The 23,528-nt window shown below is 44.3% G+C and overlaps 1 protein-coding gene across 5 annotated transcripts; it reads left to right on the forward strand.

Moving 5' to 3' along the window:
• Positions 1-210: 210 nt before the first annotated feature.
• ncs1a (neuronal calcium sensor 1a) lies at positions 211-21,900 on the forward strand. Of its 5 annotated transcripts, none has more exons than XM_036976834.1 (9): positions 211-671; positions 11,250-11,274; positions 15,749-15,887; positions 16,538-16,616; positions 17,633-17,721; positions 17,985-18,005; positions 19,087-19,164; positions 19,615-19,715; positions 19,841-21,900. In XM_036976834.1, exons 1-8 carry the CDS (start codon positions 608-610, stop codon positions 19,711-19,713), a joined length of 594 nt encoding a protein of 197 aa, XP_036832729.1. In that variant the 5' UTR covers positions 211-607; the 3' UTR covers positions 19,714-19,715; positions 19,841-21,900. The 5 variants fall into 5 exon arrangements, 4 of the variants coding, with proteins under 4 accessions (XP_036832729.1, XP_036832728.1, XP_036832727.1 ...); XM_036976833.1 differs by having other exon boundaries at positions 212-671; positions 19,615-19,751; XM_036976832.1 differs by having other exon boundaries at positions 215-671; positions 19,615-19,733.
• Positions 21,901-23,528: the final 1,628 nt, after the last annotated feature.

Below are 23,528 nucleotides of genomic sequence, written 5' to 3' on the forward strand. Positions count from 1 at the left end.
TTTTTGATATTACAGATAATTTTGTGTAGATTGTTGACAAAAAATGACAAATCCATTTGAATCCCAGTTTGTAACACAACAAAAAAAAAAGTAAGGGGTGTGAATACTTTCTGAAGGCACTGTATATATAGAGAGAGAGAGAGAGTACATGAGGAGGAGTGGCTCCTGTTGCCAGGGGTGAACAGTATCAACACATTCCCGGCTGGCCACACACACATACTGTATACACACACTCCCTCCTCTCTTCCACCCTATTCCCAGTAGGGTGTTCCAGCAGCAGCAAGCCAGGATTGCAGGAAGCAGGAGTAACACGGCTGAGTGGTTTACAGGCTACAGCCCTCCTCTCTCCAGACTCATCCTGCTACGCCGAGAGGAGAGACTAACGCTACTGCTGCTCTTTCATAGTATTCTTTGCCTTTTCCTGATCGTTTTTTCCCTTTTTTTTCTATAATTCCACGTAATTTTATGTCTGCTACTTGAAGAGCAAGACTTCAAGAAGTATTTTTTTGATTATATATATATATTTTTTTAAAATGGTAATGAAGGTGGCAGAACTGGGAGTCTTTTAAAGCACGTGGAGAAAGGCTTAAAGGCATATGCTTAAACTATGGGGAAGTCCAACAGCAAACTAAAGCCTGAAATGGTGGAGGAGCTGACCAGGAAAACCTACTGTAAGTATAGCACTCTCTTTCTATATCTTTAAGTTAGACTCCTTTCATTTATCCCTTTCCTTTCTTTTCTGCCAGTCTGTCTTGATATAGCAGACCGTTTTCCTTTTTTTTAACACTAATTTATTTTTAGACTTTCTTATTCCCTCTCCAACCGCCACTAGTAGTGTGTGCTGTCTTTGATGGCCCAACCTTAAAAAACATTAACATTTGATTGCTACAGAAGAGGATTCCTTGAAATGAATCTAGCATTTTACAATAGAGCCTTAGGTAAAATGACATGACTTACCCGTTGGTTGCGATCCTTGACTTTAAAACAGGCTATCAGCACACTGTTGTTGAGAGACAGCCAAGTGATCATCAGGTAAGGTGCTTTGTCCAAGTCTTGGATAGTGATTAATTGTATGCAAAAGCCAAATAAATAGAAAGAAAGACACATTTGTAATGGCGATCCTATGGTGGGAGACAATTATGCAACTTTCTTTGCTATGTAAACTTTTCAGCTACTCCTGCCATACAACATTTGGACATTAAGATGTTAACGAGCAAATCTCAAATCCCCAACTAAAGAGAGACTCATTAAATCATATATATTGAATATCTGAAAAGTATTTCAGTTTATTACACTGTTGTAAATTGGTCGTCCAGCCTTTGGAAGGTGATAGCCATTCGGTAATGTGGTTTGAAGACATGGACACAGCAACCATTGTAGTACATCTTCCTCTCAGATTGAATGGCTTTCCCTCAGGTGTGCTAATACACGTTAGAGACTCAGTAGTCACTCGAAATCCGCTTAGCGCTTGATGCAATACTTCTAATGAAGATTATGAAGCCATGCTCTAGAACAATGTCGACCAAATAATATGCTGCACTAAATCAGAGTAGGCTAAAATGTAATCAAGTAAAGCAATAACTAAATAGCTGTATCTGTCCTTTTGAGAAACCTTTACAGGCTATAGATATGTCTACATGGTGTCAGTGGAATGCTTTCCCCTACAGTAGTGTGTGTGGCTTATTTATCAATCACCACCATACTAACAGAGATAAACTCTGACCTTTAGCAGGGTCAAAGGTTGAACCAGACCTCGAGGAACACCCCCACGGAGTGAAGGTAAACTCTTGCGGATAACGATAAAAGCCGACTACCATGTCTGTTATGTCTCCCTGTTTCTCTGGTCAAGAACACTCAATGAGATGGCTGAAATTCTCAAAAGCTACCTTCTTTTGTATCTTCTGAAAAAACACAATATTTAAAGCTGCAATATGTAACTTTTTGGGTGACCTGACCAAATTCATTCAGAAATGTGTGTTATAGATCTGTCACTCTCATTGCAAGCAAGTCTAAGAAGCAGTATATCTGGCCTATGTGCGCTATTTCTATGCTTCACATTATTAAAGAGCTGTTTAGATGCAATCATTCTCTACAGCAGGGTTATTCAACTCTTAACCTACGAGGTCCAGAGCCTGCTAGTTTTCTGTTCTACCTTAATTTTTTTTGTCTTTATTTAACTATGCAAGTCAGTTAACAACAAATTCTTATTTTCAATGACAGCCTAGGAACAGTGGGTTAACTTGTTCAGGGGCAGAACAACAGATTTTTTAACCTTGTCAGCTCGGGGATTCAATGCTAGTCCAACGCTATAACCACTAGGCTACCTGCCGCCCCAATTAATAGCACACACCTGGTGTTCCAGATCCAAATCAGTCCCTGATTAAAGGGGGAAAATGAAAAAATGCAGTGGAACCAGTTTCGAGGTCCAGAGATGAGTTTAAAGGCGCCCTAAGTTTTCTGAGCAAAATAAAATAAATATATATATATATATATATATTTGTTTGTTCAATTTTCATTGTTGGACATAAAAAACGTTAAAATCACTAGGAAACCAGCATCAAGTGATTTTAATTTGGCAAATCTGTTCCCATGTATTTCCACGAATAATAGAAAGACACATGATCATAAACAAACGTAAGTAAGGTTTGAAATTATTATGTTTTATTCCAATATTATATCTGTTTGGGCTTCTTGCGCTTCATTTGCAGTCTACAAATTATTTGTAATTATGTTCCGGCCCCCCGACCATTTGCTCAAGAAAAAAAATTGCCCGCAGCTGAATCTAGTTGATGATCCCTGCTCTACACTATACTTCCTTGTTTTGTCACATAAACTGAAATTAGTCAAATTATTCTAATTTTAGGAACCAGGAAATGACGATGCGATTTCTGCATAGTGCATCTTTAAAGGTGCTGTATGCAACGATTTCACCTGATAATAGTAATACATTGGGCGGTAAGGATGTCACCATAATCGTTGTTGTTATGAAAAGTGCTTTTTAAATCAAATATAACACACATTTCTATGTGAATTTGGTTGGGTTGCACAAAAAGGGACATATTTCAGCTTTAATATCTAACACTACCAGCAGGACATATACTGTACATCAGTAATTGTCTGGTAATAAATGTCAACTCCAAATAGTTAATGATGACAATAATATAGACCTGTCATTCTCATTGAAAGCAAGTCTAAGAAGCTTTTCTGGTTAAATAAAGGTGAAAAAATAAAAAATAAAAGTCTAAAAACGGTAGATCTGTTCTTTGTGCACTATTTCTATCCTTCCCGTTATTTCATTTTTGCATTTACATTAGGTTTTTAACACCAGCTTCAAACAGCTGAAAATAAAATGACTTTGGTTATGGAAAAGATATTTCACAGCAGTTTAGATGGTACAATGATTCTCTAAATTGAGCGAACTATACACATTTTTGCAACCAGGAAATGGAGGAGCGATTTCCGCATAGTGCATATTTAAGCTTCTCTACTCAGCCTTGATAATTTGTTAACTATTTAGAATTCAGAAGAGATTTCACAGAAATAAATCAGAATATTATATTCCTGTGTTTGAATGTGTGTAATGGCAAGATACATCTTTCATGGTGAGGTGTAGTGTGTGAACTAGTGTGTGTGTGTGTATGTGTGGATGAAGACGCCCCCCATTGAGAAGGGAAGTGAGCATGTCAAACGGGCTAATTTCATGCTCTCACACGGGGTCTCGCGTTTCCTAATTATAGCAGTATGTGTGCCAACCTAAAGTGCTGTCGGGGAGAGGGTGCGGTTGAGACATCACTCTTTGGTTCTGAATGCAACTTCATCGCAGGGAGATCACTTCCATTTAGTCTCATTGCCTCAGCAATTAGCATTCACCACAGTCAATGTTTCAGTTTTAATACAGGGTGATAGCGATATGACGAGAAGCACTTAAGATGGCTCTCATATACTCTGGAGAGTGAATGTGTCATGGAAGTCTATTCAGTCCTGAGGAGGAAAGGGCTGGGCATGCAAAAAGGAATGACGAGAAAGCAGCTTTTGTTTACTACACATCTCTCACTGAGGTAATTTAGTCTAGGGTTTCCCAAACTCGGTCCTGGGGTCAGTACCAAATCAATGTGCAGGGTTACTGGTGATAACCTAGGGGGCTGGCGTAAATGCGTTTTGAGTTAGCTGATTTAGTTGGTTGACTTGTTGAAATCAGTCAAATGTTATTTATAAAGTCCTTTTTTGCAGCCTTGCATGATCTTGCTGTTGTCAGATTATGCAAGCTTCTCCTGTTTTCTGCTCTGTTTCTTTTTACTCTGTAATTGTTTTTCCTTGAGAAATGGAAGGGTATAATTAGGTTCTCATTGGCATAGCTCTAAGAGCCAGCCTCCGCTAAAGCCATTAACACGCCCACCCACACACACAGTACACACACTCTCTCCATACTGCACACACACAGTACACACATTCTCTCCATACTGCACACACACAGTCACATACATTGGCTCAAAGGATCATATTGCCTCAATCCATCAGCACAAGCAACAGTCAAACTCACTATACCATGCACACGTGCACACACTCATCCACAAAGCTTTCGATAGCTCTGCACTATGCAGGTTCTAGGTCTAGTCCTCCTTCCTGCTTCTAACTCCCCTTCTCCCCTTTCCATCTAGCTCTTCCTTTGTTCTTCCCTTTTTCTCTGTCTGCCTCTTTGTTGTTGCTTCCTCTCCATACTCTCTTCCACTCTGTCCTCTTCTTCTTTTCAGCATGACTGCAGCTCGTCTTATTGCTCTGCCCTTCGCTTGGAGAGGCTCATTCCATATCTTTTCTCCTTTTAAACCCTCCCTCTTTCTTTGTTTCCCCCTACTGTCCTCTTCCCTTCCTCCTCCCCCTATTTTCCTCCTCCCAGTACTCTCCTCCTCCCAGTACTCTCCTCCTCCCAGTACTCTCCTCCTCCCAGTACTCTCCTCCTCCTAGTACTCTCCTCCTCCCAGTACTCTCCTCCTACCAGTACTCTCCTCCTCCTACACTCTTAGGGAAAAAAGGAGCTATTTAGAACCTAAAAGAACCCTTTTTGGTTGCAGGTAGAATATATATACAGTGCCTTGCGAAAGTATTCGGCCCCCTTGAACTTTGCGACCTTTTGCCACATTTCAGGCTTCAAACATAAAGATATAAAACTGTATTTTTTGTGAAGAATCAACAACAAGTGGGACACAATCATGAAGTGGAACGACATTTATTGGATATTTCAAACTTTTTTAACAAATCAAAAACTGAAAAATTGGGCGCGCAAAATTATTCAGCCCCCTTAAGTTAATACTTTGTAGCGCCACCTTTTGCTGCGATTAGAGCTGTAAGTCGCTTGGGGTATGTCTCTATCAGTTTTGCACATCGAGATACTGAATTTTTTTCCCATTCCTCCTTGCAAAGCAGCTCGAGCTCAGTGAGGTTGGATGGAGAGCATTTGTGAACAGCAGTTTTCACTTCTTTCCACAGATTCTCGATTGGATTCAGGTCTGGACTTTGACTTGGCCATTCTAACACCTGGATATGTTTATTTTTGAACCATTCCATTGTAGATTTTGCTTTATGTTTTGGATCATTGTCTTGTTGGAAGACACATCTCCGTCCCAGTCTCAGGTCTTTTGCAGACTCCATCAGGTTTTCTTCCAGAATGGTCCTGTATTTGGCTCCATCCATCTTCCCATCAATTTTAACCATCTTCCCTGTCCCTGCTGAAGAAAAGCAGGCCCAAACCATGATGCTGCCACCACCATGTTTGACAGTGGGGATGGTGTGTTCAGGGTGATGAGCTGTGTTGCTTTTACGCCAAACATAACGTCTTGCATTGTTGCCAAAAAGTTCAATTTTGGTTTCATCTGACCAGAGCACCTTCTTCCACATGTTTGGTGTGTCTACCAGGTGGCTTGTGGCAAACTTTAAACAACACTTATTATGGATATCTTTAAGAAATGGCTTTCTTCTTGCCACTCTTCCATAAAAGCCAGATTTGTGCAATATACGACTGATTGTTGTCCTATGGACAGAGTCTCCCACCTCAGCTGTAGATCTCTGCAGTTCATCCAGAGTGATCATGGGCCTCTTGGCTGCATCTCTGATCAGTCTTCTCCTTGTATGAGCTGAAAGTTTAGAGGGACGGCCAGGTCTTGGTAGATTTGCAGTGGTCTGATACTCCTTCCATTTCAATATTATCGCTTGCACAGTGCTCCTTGGGATGTTTAAAGCTTGGGAAATGTTTTTGTATCCAAATCCGGCTTTAAACTTCTTCACAACAGTATCTCGGACCTGCCTGGTGTGTTCCTTGTTCTTCATGATGCTCTCTGCGCTTTTAACGGACCTCTGAGACTATCACAGTGCAGGTGCATTTATACGGAGACTTGATTACACACAGGTGGATTGTATTTATCATCATTAGTCATTTAGGTCAACATTGGATCATTCAGAGATCCTCAATGAACTTCTGGAGAGAGTTTGCTGCACTGAAAGTAAAGGGGCTGAATAATTTTGCACGCCCAATTTTTCAGTTTTTGATTTGTTAAAAAAGTTTGAAATATCCAATAAATGTCGTTCCACTTCATGATTGTGTCCCACTTGTTGTTGGTTCTTCACAAAAGAATACAGTTTTATATCTTTATGTTTGAAGCCTGAAATGTGGCAAAAGGTCGCAAAGTTCAAGGGGGCCGAATACTTTCGCAAGGCACTGTATATATATATTTGACCATAAACAGTGAGTATTGTTTAACAACAGCATAACATCCCACTGCTGCCACCAATTGCACTCAATACTCTCTCACTCATATACGTTCGGCACTCACTCACAGTCAGAATATTTCTTATTGTCTACTACAGCTCTACCTTTCGTTCCCCCTGGTATGCATATGTTCTCTGGTTTCCATGGAGATGAATTGCTTCCGAGAGCCCACAAGGCTTTTTTTCCCCGGATCCAAGGTAGTAGATTTTATTTAATGAAGTTGGATGTTTTTTTTCTTCCACCCGTACGACTGAGTAAAGGAAATTAGGGAGTATGGAGATCTGTTATTTTAAGGTAGGCCTCGCATCTCTATGAAATCATGTCAGAAATGTTCACATTTGAAATGTAGTGTATCCAATGGCAGTGGTTTTCTGTTTTTTGGGGGAGGGGGCAATGAAGTTCCTGTTCCACTGTTCTTGATCCACTATTAGCTCAAGTGCTGTCTCAATATCTCTCTTGAGTTTTAAACACTCTGATGCTATGCAAACTGGCATCTGTCTCTTTCTGAAGAACAGAGGCAGCCCATTAAGTTGATTTCATCACTAAGCTGCTGTCACGATCGTTATAAGAAGTAGACCAAGATGCAGCGTGGTATGTTTCCGTCCTTTATTTTGGAATAGAAAACAACAAAACGAACAAACGAAACGTGACGCTAATATAATGCTCACAGGCAACTATACATAGACAAGATCCCACAAAGCACAATGGGAAAATGGCTACCTAAATATGATCCCCAATCAGAGACAACGATAAACAGCTGCCTCTGATTGGGAACCATACTAGGCCAACATAGAAATATAATTCACCTAGATAACCCACCCTTAAATCACACCCGACCTAACCAACATAGAGAATGAAAGCTCTCTATGGTCAGGGCGTGACAGTACCCCCCCCAAAGGTGTGGACTCCGGCCGCAAAACCTGACTCAATAGGGGAGGGTCCGGGTGGGCATCTAACGTCGGGGGCAGCTCCGGTGCAGGGCGAAGTACCCACTCCGCTCGTGGGCACGTCATCGGAGGAACTGGACCGTGGCTCGTTGCCGGAAGAACCGGACTGTGGATCGTCGCCAGAGGAACTGGACAGTAGATCGTCGCCGGGGACTCCGGACCGTAGATCGTCGCCGGGGACTCCGGACCGTGGTTCTTCGCCGGGGACTCCAGACTGTAGATCGTCGCCGGGGACTCCAGACCGTAGATTGTCGCCGGAGACTCCGGACCGTGGTTCTTTGCCGGGGACTCCAGACCGTAGATTGTCGCCGGAGGCTCCGGACCGCGGACCATCTCAGGAGGTTCCGGACCGCGGACCGTCTCGGGAGATTCCGGACCGCGGACCGTCTCAGGAGATTCCGGACCGCGGACCGCCTCAGGAGGTTCCGCACCGCGGACCGTCTCAGGAGGTTCCGGACCGCGGACCGTCTCAGGAGGTTCCGGACCGCGGACCGTCTCAGGAGGTTCCGGACCGCGGACCGTCTCAGGAGGTTCCGGACCGCGGACCGTCTCAGGAGGTTCCGGACCGTAGACCGTCTCAGGAGGTTCCGGACCGTGGACCGTCGTAGGAGGTTCCGGACCGTGGACCGTCGTTGCAGGTTCCGGACTGTGAAACGTCGCCGGAAGCTCTGGACTGGAAACTGTCGCTGGAAGCTCTGGACTGGAAACTGTCGCCGGAAGCTCTGGACTGGAAACTGTCGCCGGTATCTCTGGACTGGAAACTGTCGCCGGAAGCTCTGGACTGGAAACTGTCCCCGGAAGTGCTGGACTGTGGAGGTGCACTGAAGGCCTGATGTGTGGGACCAGTATAGGTGGCACCGGGCTGATGACACGCACCTCATGGCGAGTGCGGGGAGGAGGCACAGGACGTACTGGACTGTGGAGGCGCACTGGAGACACAGTACGTATGGCCGGCGCAGGATATACTGGGCCGTGGAGGCGCACTGGAGGTCTGGAGCGTAGAGCTGGCACAACGCGTCCTGGCTGGATGCTCACTTTAGCCCGGCAAGTGCGGAGCGCTGGCACAGGACGCACTGGGCTGTGAAGGCGCACTGGCGACACAGTGCATAGAGCAGGCACAGGATATCCTGAACCAAGGAGACGTACTGGAGACCAGGAGCGCTGAGCCAACACAGCCCATCCTGGCTGGATGCTCACTTTCGCACGGGAAGTGCGAGGAGCTGGCACAGAACGCACCGGGCTGTGGATGCGCACTGGAGACACATTGCGTATCTCCGCAAAACTGGTCCCTGACTGGTCCCACGCTACTCACGGCGACTGTCTTGCTCCAGACACCAAAACATCCACTCTACCTCATCACTCCCCTCAACTATCTCACAATACTCCTCGCTCAGTCTATCCCAATATTCCTCTTTGCTCTCAGACTCGCCCCTCGGCTCCGCCAACCAACCCGTGTGCCCCGCCAACCAACCCGTGTGCCCCATCCCCCCCAAAAAATTGGGTGCTGCCTCTGGGGCTTCCGTCGTGGTCATGAACTTCGGAGTCGCCGTTGATCCTCCTGTGTCTGCTTCCATGGAAGGCTTTCGTCTCCTGCCATTATCTCCTCCCAAGTCCAGGATGTCTTCTCCTCCTGGCCACACTGTTTGGTCCGTTTGTGGTGGGATCTTCTGTCACGATCGTTATAAGAAGTGGACCAAGATGCAGCGTGGTATGTTTCCATCCTTTATTTTGGAATAGAAAACTTTATAGAACAAAACAACAAAACGAACAAACGAAACGTGACGCTAATATAATACTCACAGGCAACTATACATAGACAAGATCCCACAAAGCACAATGGGAAAACGGCTACCTAAATATGATCCCCAATCAGAGACAACGATAAACAGCTGCCTCTGATTGGGAACCATACTAGGCCAACATAGAAATATAATTCACCTAGATAACCCACCCTTAAATCACACCCCAACCTAACCAACATAGAAAATAAAAGCTCTATGGTCAGGGCGTGACAGCTGCCTGTGCTGTCAACAGAATGGTGATGGAGGCCCGTGCAAGCCCATCCAAATAGTGGACTTGTGGTGCTGTTGCTTCGCCATTTGTCAGGAACTAATAGTATGTCAGAAAATACCTATGTTTTAACAAATGCAGTTGACTCCTGATAAATACAATTGGTGCACGCTGATATCTGGAGTAATAACAGAATAATAACAGAATATACACTTGTTGACAGTGCACATGGTGTTAACATTTATGATGTATTGATGTTCGTTCTTATAGGGGGGAAACACAGCTATGGTAAACCAGGATGGTATAGAGATGTATGGATGGTATGTATGTATGGATGGTATAGAGATGTATGGATGGTATAGAGATGTATGGATGGTATAGAGATGTATGGATGGTATAGAGATGTATGGATGGTATGTATGTATGGATGGTATAGAGATGTATGGATGGTATAGAGATGTATGGATGGTATGTATGTATGGATGGTATAGAGATGTATGGATGGTATAGAGATGTATGGATGGTATGTATGTATGGATGGTATAGAGATGTATGGATGGTATGTATGTATGGATGGTATAGAGATGTATGGATGGTATAGAGATGTATGGATGGTATGTATGTATGGATGGTATAGAGATGTATGGATGGTATAGAGATGTATGGATGGTATGTATGTATGGATGGTATAGAGATGTATGGATGGTATGTATGTATGGATGGTATGTATGTATGGATGGTATGTATGTATGGATGGTATAGAGATGTATGGATGGTATAGAGATGTATGGATGGTATAGAGATGTATGGATGGTATGTATGTATGGATGGTATAGAGATGTATGGATGGTATGTATGTATAGATGGTATAGAGATGTATGGATGGTATGTATGTATGGATGGTATAGAGATGTATGGATGGTATAGAGATGTATGGATGGTATAGAGATGTATGGATGGTATGTATGTATGGATGGTATAGAGATGTATGGATGGTATGTATGTATGGATGGTATAGAGATGTATGGATGGTATAGAGATGTATGGATGGTATGTATGTATGGATGGTATAGAGATGTATGGATGGTATAGAGATGTATGGATGGTATGTATGTATGGATGGTATAGAGATGTATGGATGGTATAGAGATGTATGGATGGTATGTATGTATGGATGGTATAGTATGGAGTTATATTAGTTGCACCAGAAATCAAATCTGAATTTCTTCATTTTGAATTTGTGTTAAGAAATAGACTTTCTGTTGGCACTAAAATCACTCCATAGGGGGGTTTCATTATTCATACATTCTCTACCTTTTATTTTGGCTTTTTATGTTTATATATTATCTTTAAATTATTAAGATGAGCAGGGTTACACACAGCATTTCACTCCCAGCAGATGTAAGTTATTTCAGCGACTGAATAACATATGAAGCAGCCTTCAGTGAAAACCTCCTGTCGGTCTTGTGTGTTGTCTTTATGTCAATTGTTTTTCTTCTAACAATCTCCTTTTCTCTGTTTTCTGTCTGCAGTCACAGAAAAAGAGGTACAACAATGGTAAGTTCCTCTTATTGGCTCAGCTAACAACTAAGTCAACCCCGTATTGCAAATGCTCCATTATACTTGTGTACCCTCAGTCAACAACATTGCAACCCATCTGTGAAAACCTCCGGTTCAACTGCAAAGCTGCAATGCACCCCTGGAGCAGGTTAGGGGTTAAGTGCCTTGCTCAAGGGCACAACAGCTGTAGGTGGTGAGTCAGCTGGCATTATAGTCGGCACCAGAACTCAGTGACACTCTCTGTTTTGTCGATTTTGCATCAACCATATTTGTGGAACGCTAAAAACTTCAGCAAACTCCTACAGTGTTTATGTTACAGCAACCTTCCTGTTCAGCCCTCGTTACCATGGACACCCAATGCATCACCGGGCTTTCATAACCACATCTTGAAATAGAAGGCTCTTTGTAAGGCGTTACAGCTTTCAAAGTATTGTAGCTGATGCCTCGAGTTGAATTTGGACAGACACCGTCCTTCGAATGAAACGTTAAATTGAGGTGGTTGGTAAAGATCCTGTGACATCTCAAGACAATGGGTGTCCTTTCTACATTTCATACCTGGCCTGTCACAGTAATGTAGTAGCAATGCCCTATAACTATCCCGTGCCTGCGAAATCACTGCTTTCTCCTCCACTAGAAAGTGTGGTGAGCGCTCGGGCACAAAATGGCTGCCGTGTTTCAAAAGAACACTGTGTAGCCTAGTGAAAAGGGCTTGATGAAAACAATCTATCATTGGCCATCCTCTGAGGAATGGTGGTGGGCTGGCCAGGCTCTGTGCCCAGACTCAGTGTGTTGGCTGAGGTGTCAGGCCACACACATATGTACGTGGGCCAGGTACCACAACAGAGCCCAGTGGCACAGCTCTCCTGCCTGAGATTTTGCTGGCACCGCCACTAGTTGTGGCAGCTGCAGACATAACCTCGCTAGACCAGCCTGGCCCTCAGCCTGTAGCCAGAGGTCCACACCCTGAGAAGCTGCTGCCTTGGTAGCCGTATACAACCCTGTTGTTATCTCCTCATAGTCATTATAACCTCTGGCTAGTCTCTGGGGTTACGAAGGTGGTGCCGTGTTCTGATGTTGCGGCCAGCTTCCGATTGGTTACCCGTTTTGCCGGTCGCCAGATTCATTACTATATTTAGGCAGAACTCACTGTTTAAAAAAAAAAAACATGCACGATTGGCCGTAGGACAACTTAAATAGGTAAAAATATCAACGAGTATTGAGTGAAGTTTACAGACACCTGCAATGCGTTGAAACTGGCCATAAGAGCAGAATATAAGAGATGTGGTGTCGCAAAAGCAGCTAAACATTTATGTTCGCCATAGCCAATCAAAACAAAGGACGTTTCTGTCACAACGCATCACCTCAGACCAGTGCTAGGTTATTTTGACCTCATAACCTTTCTGTGCCAAGTTCCGTGGCTCCCCCTCTTGTGGCTCCCCGTACACACCACAGATGGAGAGCTGTTGACACTGGGTCGAGTTCCCACTCTGATAAGAAACTTATCGAGAACCGCGGAGAGACATGTTACTGAACAACATGACATGTAGACTCAAAGAAGGAAGAGCAGTCAGAAGGAGAAGGAGAGAGAAAATGACCCCTCACAGCTTTTACTCTGATGCTTCCCAGTCCCCACTCATGCCCCCATCCCCAGGCATGCCCCCATCCCAACTCATGCCCCCATCCCCAGGCATGCCCCCATCCCAACTCATGCCCCCATCCCCAGGCATGCCCCCATCCCAACTCATGCCCCCATCCCCAGGCATGCCCCCATCCCAACTCATGCCCCCATCCCCGGTCATGCCCCCATCCCCAGTCATGCCCCTGTCCCCAGTCATGCCCCAGTCCCAGTCATGCCCCATCCCCGGTCATGCCCCCGTCCCCAGTCATGCCCCTGTCCCCAGTCATGCCCCAGTCCCAGTCATGCCCCATCCCCAGTCATGCCCCCATCCCCAGTCATGCCCCAGTCCCCAGTCATGCCCCTGTCCCAGTCATGCCCCTGTCCCCAGTCCCCACTCATGCCCCATCCCCAGTCATGCCCCAGTCATGCCCCCGTCCCCAGTCATGCCCCAGTCCCCAATCATGCCCCTGTCCCCAATCATGCCCCTGTCCCCAGTCATGCCCCAGTCCCAGTCATGCCCCGTCCCCAGTCATGCCCCAGTCATGCCCCCGTCCCCAGTCATGCCCCTGTCCCCAATCATGCCCCTGTCCCCAGTCATGCCCCAGTCCCCACTCATGCCCCAGTCCCGCCCCTGTCCCCAGGCATGCCCCTGTCCCCAGTACCCATTCATGCCCCTGTCCCCAGTCATATCTTTGTGAGTTGGGCTAGACTGAAATGTGTTTGTCTCTGTCTATAGCTGCAAAAAGGCCTACGAGAGCTTCTATCTCAACTCACAGATCATACTGTGAGAGGAAGCCATTGGAAAGAGACAACACACCCACACACAAACTTCTCGGCCTGCCACCAACCACAATACCCTGCCGATCCCTATTTTGCCTCGCTTGTCTTTGAAGTGATTTGCATCACCCTGTGCTGTGAAGTCAGTGCTGGAAGAAGAAGACTCTCACCCAAAGCGTTTACAGTGCTAGCTAGCTGACATGAATAGAGCCGAGCGAGAGATTACAAATCACAATGCCAGGGGATCGTTCTGTCTGCCGAGTAGGCAAACAACACATCAAACGGTAATAAAACAGGGGCTGTCGCTGTCATCCACTAGTGAGCCTACTGCTTACACCCTTGTGTGGGAGCAGTGTCAGTCCCTCATCTCTTCCTCGTTCAGATACAGTGTGGGAAAGTAAAAGAACTGAACAGTGTGGTTTTGGATGAAAGACTGGTCTTTCTCAAGGCTGGGGGTAGTTTTGTTTGAGTAGCAGTAAGGAAAGTTTGATCAACGGCATTGGCACTTGGCTTAGAACCAGTGCAAGGGTGACATGAACATAGAGCTCTTTGGCCAAGCACACCAGTGGTGGGTTTGGCGTTGAAAAATAGAAGCTTATGCAGAAAAGTACCTCACTCTAGGTTCGAGCCCAGGCTCTGTCGCAGCCGGCCGCTAGCACTGTAAACGCTTTGGGTGAGAGTCTTCTTCTTCCAGCACTGACTTCACAGCACGGGGTGATGCAAAATCACTTCAAAGACAAGCGAGGCAAAATAGGGATCGGCAGGGTATTGTGGTTGGTGGCGGGCAGAGAAGTTTGTGTGTGGGTGTGTTGTCTCTTTCCAATGGCTTCAGAAACATGGGGCAGAAAACATGGGGCAGAAAACATGGGGCGACGCACAATTGGCCTAGCGTCGTCCTGTTTGGCCAGTAGGGATATCATTGTCTCATCGTGCACTAGCAACTCCTGTGGCGGGCCGGGTACAGTGCGCGCTAACCAGGTCACCAGGTGCACGGTGTTTCCTCCGACACATTGGTGCGGCTGGCATGGCTTTCGACCTTCGTCTCTCCCGAGCCCGTACGGAGTTGTAGCGATGAGACAAGATAGTAACTACTAACAATTGGATACCATGAAATTGGGGAGAAAAAGGGGGGGAAATTAAAATTCTAAAAAAATATGGTGGGGGATCTTTGATGTAATGGGGCTATTTTGCATCCACTGGTTCTGGGGTCCTTGTTAAGGTCAACAGCACAATGGACTTTACCAAGTACCAGGACATTTTAGCCCAAAACCTGGTTGCCTTTGCGAGGAGGCTGAAACTACCAGCAAGATAATAACCCCAAGCACCAATCAAAATCCACAAAGAAATTGTTAATTGACCATAAAATCTGCATTTTGCAATGGCCATATCAGTCTCTGGACTTGAACCCCATTGAAAACCTGTGGTTTGAATTGAGGAGGACAGTCCATAAGAACAAACAAACGATGAAGGATCTGAAAGTATTCTGGATGGAGGAATGGTCTAAGATCCCTCCCAATGTGTTCTCCAATCTCATAAAACATTTTAGAAAAAGGCTCAGTATCATGCTAGAGCAGTGGTTCTCAATCCTGGGCCTGGGGACCCAAAGGGGTGCACATTTTTGTTTTTGCCCTCGCACTACACACCTGATTCAAATCATCAAAGCCTGATGAGGAGTTGTTGATTTTAATCATGTGAATCACTAGGGTCCCCAGGCCCAGGATTGAGAACCACTGAATGTTCTCAGTATTTCTTTAATCATTTTATTTTAAATGCTATTTCTTCGTAGTGAATTTCAGAAAAATTCAAAATATCAAATATTTTTGGGATATTTGATTTTTTTATTATGCCTCTTTTCATGCAGACAACAGTCTTATCATTGTGCTACTTGATAGCAGGACGTTCTTTATCCGATCTTTCTAGCAGGCCTCAGGGATCCTTACTTTAGGAATGAGTTTCATCAGTCACACTGAATGCAGTAATTGTTCCATTCATCGATTCACCGCTCACCACCTCTCTCTTTTCTCTCCTCCCTCCCCTCTTCTTCCTTTCCTCATTCCTCCCTCCATCCACCCCCAGGTATAAGGGTTTTATTAAGGACTGTCCTAGTGGTCAGTTGGATTCAGCTGGCTTCCAGAAGATCTACAAGCAATTCTTCCCCTTCGGTGACCCCACCAAGTTCGCCAGCTTCGTTTTCAATGTGTTTGACGAGAACAAGGTAACAGGCTGCCTGCGGAACGCATTTATGTTCACTTTATTTTCTTAGAAACTAGGACAACAGTAAACCAATTAACATCCTTACTGGCTTAGTGTATGAAAAGACATCACTTAACATCCCTTATAAAATGCTTGGATTGGGTTCCATTGCATAACTGAAATGTTTATGTCATGGCTAATGTACTGGTCCTCTGTAGCGCAGTTGGTTGAGCATGCCGCTTGCACTATGGGTTTGATTCCTGGGACCACCCAAAAGTAAATGCTGTATGCACGCAAGACTAAGTCTCTTTGGATAAAAGCGTTTGCTAAATGGCTTAAACATTTTTTGCTTGCTTTAAGAGACCTCTCAGTCTACAGTCATTTCCATTGAGAAGCCAGACTTTAGTTCTTTCCTAGAGATTGAATGGTTGGTCTCTCTCACTATAGCCTGTTTCTGTGTCTGGTCGATTATTAGGGGGGGGGTTATATCGGTCCACTAAACAGGACTATTAAAGACCCAGTATACTACTTTTTGAACAATTTCATTGTGTTTTTTTTGGAGGGAGGGTGCACCCTGAGCTCCCCTACTTCTTCCCTCCACGGTCTCTCTCCTTCCCTCCACTTTTCTTGTACGAACTCTTTATCTGCCTCTTTCCTTCTGTTTCTCTGCAGGATGGACGTATTGAGTTTGCCGAGTTCATCCAGGCCCTGTCGGTCACCTCCAGAGGGACCCTGGACGAGAAGCTCAGATGTAAGCCTGGAGAAAATATCCTAGGGCCTAAGCTTTAGCTCAGCAGGCTAGCACAGTCTTGAGGCGCGCAGTCGACCCAGGTTCAAACCCAGTCAGCCACAGCATTAAAAATAACACACCAATTCACACGCTTTCTCTCTCCCTATCCCATTCTCTCACTGCTTTGCATTACCATTTTCTCACACTGACCTTTGACCTAGTCATGTTGGCTCCTGCATCAACAAGGTGATCTCTAATCTTCCCAGACGCCTGTATGTGGTCACAGCTGTCGTTGTAGATGAACGGCAGGGATAACAGGAATAAACGCTATAAATGCAGTGTCGAGATATACTGACACACACCCTGTTTCACACATGCTGATACTGTCACCCACACCCCTGCACGCCTCAGGTCATTAGCAGGAGTTGATCAACTGCTGACAGTTGTTGATGCAGTAATTGGCTAACAGGTAGAGAGGTATTAGAATGCATTTCAATCGTAGTGAAATTAGGTGTCACTTACTGTATATATTAGCAGTCCTAAGGAATATATAACAAGTTTCCTCTGGGCCTCCCGAGTGGCGCAGTGGTCTAAGACACTGCATCGCTGTGCCACTAGATTCTGGGTTTGAGTCCAGGCTCTGTCGCAGCCAGCCGCGACCGGGAGACCCATGGGGCGGCGCACAATTGGCCCAATGTCGTCCGGGTTAGGGGAGGGTTTGGCCGGCAGGGATGTTCTCGTCCCATCGTGCACTAGTGACTCCTGTGGTGGGCCGTGTGCCGTACGCGGTCGCCAGGTGCAATGTGTTTCCTCTGACACATTGGTGCGGCTGGCTTCCGGGTTAAGTGGGAATTGTGTCAAGAGGCAGTGCTGGGTTGTGTTTTGGGGGATACACAGCTCTCTACCGTTTGCCGAGTCTGTAAGGGAGTTGCAGCGATGAGACAAGACTGTAACTACCAATTGGATACCACGAAACTGGGGAGAAAAACGGGGTTAAAAAAAAGGTTTCCTCCATGTGCTGTTTATGGCTTTTGCAGGGGCCTTCAAGCTTTACGACCTGGATAACGACGGTTACATAACTCGGGACGAGATGCTGAATATTGTGGACGCCATTTACCAGATGGTGGTAAGTTCTTCCTCAGTTGTCTCAACATCAAATATTCAGCTTTGATCTATTCTCGTAATTTAGTTGATGGGTACGGAGCATCATAATCAGTATTTCAACATTTCAATGGGAACGTCTGGTTGTTGCTCTTAAGTGAGCCATTTTGAGACAGTTTAGATGATACCTTGTCCCGTGTAGTGTTTAGCATTTAAATAAATATTCCGTAATTTCATGCAGGTAACAGGCATTTGTGTGTGTGTGTGTGTTTGTTTGATTGCGCGCAGCCGCGCGTACAGGGGAACACGGTGGGTACAACGTCAACATAATTTACCAGGGACCTCTTTTTGTTTATTTGCAGCTATGGGCAGCGCTCCGGGCTTATGGTGCACCATGGGGAACAGAGCTAACTACGAATCCTGTAACAAAAAACGATGCTTGATCAACTGCTCATTGGATTCAGTTCGATCTCACTTTGTCAATTATGCACCTTTTAAAGGCAATGTTCCCGGATTTGCGGAGAATACATTCAGGTAAATGCTGCATACGTCGGCTCAATTGGAAATTAGGACTACCTTTAAAATGTCAAGCGTTCTATAACACAGCTCTTCCTCTGATCGGATTGAATCCCAGCCTTAGTCTATAAATTATATACATACTTTCTGACAGCTGCAAATAAACCTCTATCCCTTAACACACAATGGTGTAGGGCTCTATCCTTACCAGACTGCCATCAACTGCTGCTCGGTCTGTTCCAACATCTCATTATCATCAAGAAATCACAATCATCAGATGACCGATTTTTATTTCATACATCGACTATACACCACACCACGTAAAATATGTCAAATTAAAATAATTCCCGTACCAAATTGTTTGCTCTTTCCCCCATGGTCCCCAAGGCACTTTTTTGCATATGGTTTCATGAATGTCCAGAGGTCTCCTCATTTTCGAATCAGGTTTTGATGTCTTTATCCACCATTGTTGCAAAAAAATATTCCCTTTTCACCAACACCACTACTGTCAATCACTGTTCTTCCGTGGCTCTTACTGTTTGTGAAAAGCGAATATGTCTTGCCAGAATTACAGCAGCGCAAAAAATGATTGCTTTACGTTGGCAGGAACTTTACTCTCTGCCATTATGTCAATGTGTGCTTTCATTTCTGAACATTGCAAACTGGATCTTTCTGTGTCCTGCATGCATGGTGCTAAAGAGGCAAATGTAGAGTTATTAACTTCTGTTGTTAAAAAAATACAATTGTTATGACCTGCAATTTGTGATATTTTCTGTAAACGAGGGCCTGTGGGGGGGGGGGGGGGGGTTGTCTGTTGTCTGTGTTACCATGCATATGTTAAATCAAATAAAATGTAACATTTGGTCACAAAAAGGGGAACACGGTGGAATTGCCTGAGGAAGAAAACACACCAGAGAAAAGAGTGGACCGAATCTTTGCCATGATGGACAAGGTAGAGTAAACCAATCACACACACCTGTCTAATGCATGTGAAAGATAGGCCAATGGTTCCAATGTATCTTCCTAGCCTCCTCAGTAGGATACATGTGCCCTGTGCGGCTGGCACTGCTCACATAGAAGGCCTGTTTTCAGTCGGAAAACTCTGATGCCCCCCTCAAGGAGACACTAGCTAGCCCAAGCCCCGAGGCTTTTTGTCAGAGAGACTCCTTATCAAACCCAATGGAGAGTTAGATACTCTCTCAAGAGGCATTCGGAACTGGGCCAGACCAACGCTGACTGATTGGGTTGTATAAGGGTGCATTAAATAGGCTGTTATACACTATGCTGAGACTGACGAAGAGTGCCCTCTACTGGTTTAAATATTGAACAGCAGTCCAGCCATTATCCATTTGGTAATATGTAATAAAGTATTATTCAAATGTGAGGATTTGTCGTTTTTCAGAACGCAGACGGATTGTTGACCCTGAAGGAATTCCAGGAGGGCTCCAAAGCAGACCCGTCCATCGTCCAGGCTCTATCGCTGTACGACGGGCTGGTTTAGCAGTGAGTACACTCCCCACAGTGAGTACACTCCCCACAGTGAGTACCGCATCCTCTCAAATGATGATTTACATGAACATTTTACAGTTTCTCCTCGAATACATGTATCTCTTTTCTTCCCACGACAGTTGTCCGTGATGGCCTGTTAACGTGGTGTTACCCTGCTAAGTGAGTGATGGAGTCTGCTACCTGTCTCGTCCTCTGACTCCTGCTCAGCCTTTTAGGGAAGCTGACAATGGTGGGCCGCTGCTGTCAATCATTCATCATCACCATGGTTTCCAGGATTAGAGTAAATTCAACAACCATAAACTCGTTTGCCTTCGCAGAAGCTAGTGCCGTCGATGTGCTTACAAGACATTTCTCTGAGAGACAGAAGGAAGTTAGGTACTTTTCTGTGGGAGGAAGAAGGGCCAGGGTTCATTAGGCACCAAACAGGAAAAGTAGACAAACAGGGCGGGACTACCTGGACTTTGTCCAATAAGAAATGTTCATTTTGTTGCGAAACATCTTTTTAAAAATTCAATTGCAAAGCCTAATGAACATTGAACAACATGGGACTGAACACAGGCTACTAGTCTACGGACCATGGATCTAAGCAGTTACCATCTTTATATATTTATGTTCTGTGATACAGAGCATCAGTTTAATATGCTGCAGCCAACGACAAGAAACTGCTAATGACACGCTGACTGTCTTTTAGAACGCTTGGGAAAGCCAACCTTATTTATTTAATTGGATTTAAATAACAGCAGCTCATGTTTGACATCAGCATGAATTAATATTGATTCTGTGTTCCTGCCGCACAAAGCTTTAATTGTTGAAGTACGTTTTTGATTTCAACACCAACTAAAAACTGCAAAGCGAACAGGGCCCAATTACAGATGCTGTATGAGTTTGAGCCAACTATTACAGAGATGCATAGAAATGAAATGCTGAGCAGTTGCTTATCTATGAGCAGTCCTAGAGGCTTACACTACTGAATTACGGACACTATAATCAGTGTATTCTCTCAAATTCCCATCATAACTGAACCGTTGTGTGGTCATGCGACATACAATATAAATTTATGAGATGGAAAAGGGTGGAACGACACGGATTGTGGATCACTTGAAACTTGATTGAAATCTTGAACGCTAGGTCAACAAGTACGATGCAAAATAAGTGTTCAAATAGATGTCTTTGCAAATGACTTCAAATGCATGTTAGACGCATTATGTTTGTGTGTAAATACTAAGGTGACTGACTATATGCACTGTCGCCATAATCGTCAGGTTGGTTATTTTAAGTCAGTACCCTGATATGTAAAACATCCTCTGTGGTAGAAAAGCATTTAGTGACCCTTTTACTTATCACTCCATTGAACTAGACAATGAACATTTCACCACAAAGAAAATGATTTCCCTCCCTCTGTAATGGGTGTTGTTCATCGCTCTATGGTAATGACTGGGGCACCATTTGCTTGTCCTTCCATCGCTACTGCTTCAGTGAAATAGATTTTCCTTTGATTTTTTTTGTACTGTGCACAAACTCTTCTCTCACAAATATCAATTGAATAGGTGTTTTTAAGAGTTTGAGAGAAGTTGCAACTGCTGTAGTCGAGGGAATGGTGAGAGAAGTGTTTAAATTAGCTGTATAAAAACTCATCTTACCTGTACATAGATAAACCTGTTGGCAAATTTAAGGTCTTTTGATTGGCCTTGTATGTTGATATCCTCAAATTGCAGATTTCATTCAGTATTTTTCACCATGATGCATCTGGAGTGACCCAATGTACAGTATGTGGCATGCTGTGTGATTAGAAACAAGCTACAAGTCATGTAGGCTTAATCAGTATGAATTTTAGTTTATCACTGTTGACAAATTTTTCAATTAAATTCAGTATCATATGATTAGACAGGGTTTGTCTTGGTATCAATTGCCTTGGTATCAAACCAATTCTCACAGCATTTAAGGACACTATACTGTAAATAATATAAACTGTTAACCTCACAGTATACATAAAAGTGCTCATTGTTGACAAGACTATGAACAGACTATTCTTAATATTGAAAGTGAAAACATTGACTGACCATCCCAAATCCAAATGGCATACAAATGTAAATGTCAGTTGGTCTCCTTACTCAGTACATGACAGAGGTAGTTGTTTTTGTCTTCAGTGTTTTTGAAATAAAAGAGCTGCTTTCCTTCATTTGCCCCATGCTTTTGAACGCACCACTAGCTGATTCCGTTTCCACTAGCATTGCTGTAAAAATGCGACCCAGAAGATTTTGGACGTTGCTAAATAACCAGCAAACTTTAAAAAAAAAAATGTTCAAAAACCTGGGTGTCAGAAATAAGCTACAACTTCAAAAATGTGAACACAAAATCCATATTTTAAAGTGACCACCCAAACCTCGAAAAGGAATTCTGTGAGACACTAAGAAAATAAATGAACAGTATGGACACATATTTTTATTTTGGTAGGTTACATTAGCTGTACACGGCGTAGCCTATTGAACAGAAAAATGGTCTAAAAAAAACTCAGCACATCTGCTACTACGGAATAATTATTAGTATGTTTCAGTGGGAAGAGTTCTACCAATCGGACTAATGCAATATGGAGAATACCCACAATGCCCCAATTGGCCTGGATGTCAAACTAACTCAGATAAAAAAATAAAAAAAATTTTTTATTTAACTAGGTGTAACGGATGTGAAACGGCTAGCTTAGTTAGCGGTGTGCGCTAAATAGCGTTTCAATCAGTGACGTCACTTGCTCTGAGACCTTGAAGTAGTGGTTCCCCTTTCTCTGCATGGGCCGCAGCTTTTGTGGAGCGATGGGTAACGATGCTTCGTGGGTGTCAGTTGTTGATGTGTGCAGAAGGTCAAATCAAATCAAATTTTATTTGTCACATACACATGGTTAGCAGATGTTAATGCGAGTGCAGTAATGACAAGTAATCTAACTAACAATTCCAAAACTACTGTCTTGTACAGAGTGTAAGGGGATAAAGAATATGTACATAAGGATATATGAATGAGTGATGGTACAGAGCAGCATAGGCAAGATACAGTAGATGGTATCGAGTACAGTATGTACAAATGAGATGAGTATGTAAACAAAGTGGCATAGTTTAAAGTGGCTAGTGATACATGTATTACATAAGGATACAGTCGATGATATAGAGTACAGTATATACGTATGCATATGAGATGAATAATGTAGGGTAAGTAACATTATATAAGGTAGCATTGTTTAAAGTGGCTAGTGATATATTTACATAATTTCCCATCAATTCCCATTATTAAAGTGGCTGGAGTTGAGTCAGTGTCAGTGTGTTGGCAGCAGCCACTCAGTGTTAGTGGTGGCTGTTTAACAGTCTGATGGCCTTGAGATAGAAGCTGTTTTTCAGTCTCTCGGTCCCAGCTTTGATGCACCTGTACTGACCTCGCCTTCTGGATGATAGCGGGGTGAACAGGCAGTGGCTCGGGTGGTTGATCCCTCTGCTGTTTCCTGAAGTCCACAATCATCTCCTTAGTTTTGTTGACGTTGAGTGTGAGGTTATTTTCCTGACACCACACTCCGAGGGCCCTCACCTCCTCCCTGTAGGCCGTCTCGTCGTTGTTGGTAATCAAGCCTACCACTGTTGTGTCGTCCGCAAACTTGATGATTGAGTTGGAGGCGTGCGTGGCCACGCAGTCGTGGGTGAACAGGGAGTACAGGAGAGGGCTCAGAACGCACCCTTGTGGGGCCCCAGTGTTGAGGATCATCGGGGAGGAGATGTTGTTGCCTACCCTCACCACCTGGGGGCGGCCCGTCAGGAAGTCCAGTACCCA

Source organism: Oncorhynchus mykiss, chromosome 5, assembly GCF_013265735.2.
Source record: "Oncorhynchus mykiss isolate Arlee chromosome 5, USDA_OmykA_1.1, whole genome shotgun sequence".
NCBI lineage: Eukaryota > Metazoa > Chordata > Actinopteri > Salmoniformes > Salmonidae > Oncorhynchus > Oncorhynchus mykiss.

Excerpts from the sequence above, each read along its gene's own strand:
- ncs1a (XM_036976834.1), top strand. The coding sequence starts at position 608 with ATGGGGAAGTCCAACAGCAAACTAAAGCCTGAAATGGTGGAGGAGCTG. Across the intron at positions 672-11,249 it reads GCTGACCAGGAAAACCTACT|TCACAGAAAAAGAGGTACAA; the intron begins GTAAGTATAGCA and ends TTCTGTCTGCAG. Across the intron at positions 18,006-19,086 it reads CGCGCGTACAGGGGAACACG|GGGAACACGGTGGAATTGCC; the intron begins GTGGGTACAACG and ends GGTCACAAAAAG.